Source organism: Nothoprocta perdicaria, unplaced genomic scaffold, assembly GCF_003342845.1.
Source record: "Nothoprocta perdicaria isolate Ctin4 unplaced genomic scaffold, notPer1 scaffold_712, whole genome shotgun sequence".
NCBI lineage: Eukaryota > Metazoa > Chordata > Aves > Tinamiformes > Tinamidae > Nothoprocta > Nothoprocta perdicaria.
Window position 1 is genome coordinate 7,580 of NW_020455991.1, and position 3,337 is coordinate 10,916.

Genomic DNA, 3,337 nt, shown 5'->3' on the forward strand with positions numbered 1-3,337 from the left:
GACCCTGCTGCCAGCGCCACTGCTGCTGGGACAGGAGCAGCCTCAGAGCCCGGCCCAGCCATCGGCAGCGCTGGCCTTGCAGCTGCCCCATCAGCAAGGACCTCCCAGGGAACTGCCCAAGCAGATGCCTCTTGCCTCATAGTCACCCTCACAGCCACATTCCTGTTAACGGCTGCTGCCATCCACTCAGGAGCACAGACAACATGACCTCCTGTTGAGCAGCAGTGCCCTTTGCCTGCTGCTGGCTCACCAGGTGCTCACAGACATTCACTTGATGACAATGATTGCAGAGCAGCCAAGCAGCTGGGCTGCAGGGCCAGGTCTCTCCTGACCAGGAGATCCACAGCCCTGGCTCCCTGCAGCCTCTCTCCCTAGGGATGGCACGTGAGTCCTGCCCCCAGGGCTCCTCAGGCATTTCCAGTGAGTGACAGAGCAGCCTGCCCAAGCTGAAACCCACAGGAACATAGTTTTGTATTTGTTGCCCCCACAAGCACCCCACTGCTCCTTTGCTTTTCTCTGGAGATGTCACTGCTACACAGAGAGCCTTTGCCCAGGTCTGTGAGTCCACGCTGGCCTGGCCGTTCCTGCACCCCTCCCTTGGGCAGCCCAAAGGACACTGGGCTGGAGGTGCTGCTCTGCAGGGTGAGCGGCTGTGGGGGACATAGGGTGACTCCACACTGGCCATGACAGTCAGGACAGAGCCAGCTAGACCAGCATCACTGCAGCTGACATCCCCCTCCGCAGGGTCTGCGGCTGTGGAGGGTGCTTGGAGCAATCCCAGGGCATTTCACATTGCTCAAGGTGTGTTTGGAGGTGTTGTTAGACCCACCCCACTGCTTCTCCTGAGACTGCAGAGCCCTCATTTGGGGCATTTCTAAAGTTGACCCTTCACTATTGAGGGAATCCACTTGGGTTTGTAAGCCTCCACACACTACCCAGTGCAGGCACTGCCCCTGGAGGAGCCCTCTGCTCTCTGGGTGGCTGGCTGCAAAGAGCCTTGCAGAAGCTTGGGCATCTGGCACCAGTCCTCTAAGATGTGAGACTTGCTCCTGCACAGACCTGTTGACCACTTACCCTCTCTAGGGCCACTGGAGGGCTGAGTCCAAACTCCATTGCCTCAGGCATCACTTTTCCAGCTCATGTTCCTTAGCCTATGCAAAAGCTGGGCATGGCAACAGAGCCTGTTTGGGTGCAATTCCCTGAGTGCATTCTTGGCTCCAGCTTTGGAACAACAAAGTATTCTGGCACAGCACTAAGGTATTCCCCTTTTATTATGGACATGACCCATGGGAGGCTGCTCTGACCCAGGGATCAGCAGATTTACAAAAGATCTCAGTCAGAAAGAAACGGATTCACACTCAAAAAGGTGGGATGAATTCAACTGTTCATTCACAAAAGTGATCATCAAAGACAGAAATCCCAAAGCACAAGAGGTGCCTGAGATAAACTAGGATTGGTTCTAGAGGAGATGGACTCATTGCTGATGAATGAGCACCACATGAATGAGTTTCCTCAGTGCATCCTGCAGCTCATTGTTCCTCATGCTGTAGATGAGAGGGTTCACTGCTGGAGGCACCACTGTGTAGAGAACTGCAAACACCAGGTCTAGAGTTGGGGTGGATATGGAGGGGGGCTTCAGATAGGCCACCATGATAGTACTGAGAAACAGGGAGACAACAGCAAGGTTTGGGAGACACATGGAAAAGGCTCTGTGCCGGCCCTGCTCACTGGGGATCCTCAGCACAGCTCGGAAGATCTGCACATAGGAAAGCACAATGAAAACAAAGCACCCAAAGCCTAAACAAAGGCTAATGACAATAACCCTTAGTTCCCTGAGGTAGGAGTCTGAGCAGGAGAGCCTGAGGATTTGTGGAATCTCACAGAAGAACTGCTCCACCACATTGCCTTGGCAGAGTGGTATGGAAAATGTGTTCCCAGTGTGCAGGAGAGCATTGAAAAAACCAGTGCCCCAGGCAGCTGCTGCCATTTGGACACAAGCTCTGCCATCCAGGAGGGTCCCATAGTGCAGGGGTCTGCAGATGGCAACATATCGGTCATAGGCCATGAGAGTGAGGAGATAAAATTCTGCTGAAAATAAAAATAGAAAGAAAAAGACCTGGGAGGCACATCCCAAGTAGGAAATGGCCCTGATGTCCCACAGGGAACTGGCCATGGAYTTGGGGACAGTGGTGGAGATGGAGCCAAGGTCAAGGAGGGAGAGGTTGAGGAGGAAGAAGTACATGGGGGTGTGCAGGCGATGGTCACAGGCTATAGCTGTGATGATGAGGCTGTTGCCCAGGAGGGCAGCCAGGTAGATGCCCAGGAAGAGGGAGAAGTGCAAGAGCTGCAGCTCCCGCGTGTCCGTGAATGGCAGGAGGAGGAACTCGTTGAGGACACTGATGTTGGACATTTTGCTCCCACTCATCAGAGTGAACTGTTCAAGGAGGATAAGCAATGACAAGTCATGAGAGATTTTTATGATCAGAACTCTTCAACTTTCTCCCCAGCCCCCCAAATACACATGCACACACACACACACACATGCACACACACACATTGTTTTACTCCTTCTTGGCAAGATGTTTCTTCAGCTCCCTGCCTGGAGGTCCAGTTAATGCTGGCTGTTAATGTTAATGGTGTGCTGGGAGGAGCGGAGYTCTCTGCCAAGGACTCCAGAGGGTTCAGTCTTTCTCTAATGTATAAGGACTGTTCAACCTTTTCACATCCAGTTAACACATATTTTAACCACAAGCACAACATTTTCTGTTTGGGGGGAGTCTTTGTTRTTTGTTTGTCTGCTCTGCAGGGTAGGAACTGCACCCTTTCCTCTGCTCTCCCTGTGAGGTTTAGTGAGTCCTGAGAGTCAAAACCTCTCCCTGTGCCCTAGCACAAAGCCAGCACACTGGTCACACATCATTCCCACTCTCCTCTGCCTTCATCTCTCAGCCAGCRGACACTGGAGCACACCTGGCCAGTGCTGACAGTGGTGTCCACTTGCACATCTCCAAAGTGCACATATCCAAACTCACCCGCTTTTCTCGGCTCACACGTCCCGAGAGTGCTGGAGAGGCTGGGACATAGTGTATGGCTCTGTTGATTGATACAAGGCTCGGTGATCTGCTGCTGATGGTCTTTGGCACCTGCTTTCTTGACAAAGACAGAATTCATCTTATTTGCCCACACAGAGCCATCTCCAGCAGCAGCTTCTTTTCCTTAGCACCTCTGTGGCTCCTGCATGGCACATTCCTCTCTTATGAATGTCGTACAGAAGAGCTGTACTCCTGCGCAGGGTAGCACACGGCCTGACAGCTCATCCCAGGGAAGGTCAGGGGTCTTA

General features: G+C 52.9%; 1 protein-coding gene across 1 annotated transcript; it reads right to left on the reverse strand.

The window, feature by feature from the left end:
• Nucleotides 1-1,474: 1,474 nt before the first annotated feature.
• Nucleotides 1,475-2,410, reverse strand: LOC112957323 (olfactory receptor 14A16-like). The gene has a single exon (XM_026050921.1). It carries the CDS (start codon nucleotides 2,408-2,410, stop codon nucleotides 1,475-1,477), a length of 936 nt encoding a protein of 311 aa, XP_025906706.1.
• Between the last annotated feature and the right edge of the window lie 927 nt (nucleotides 2,411-3,337).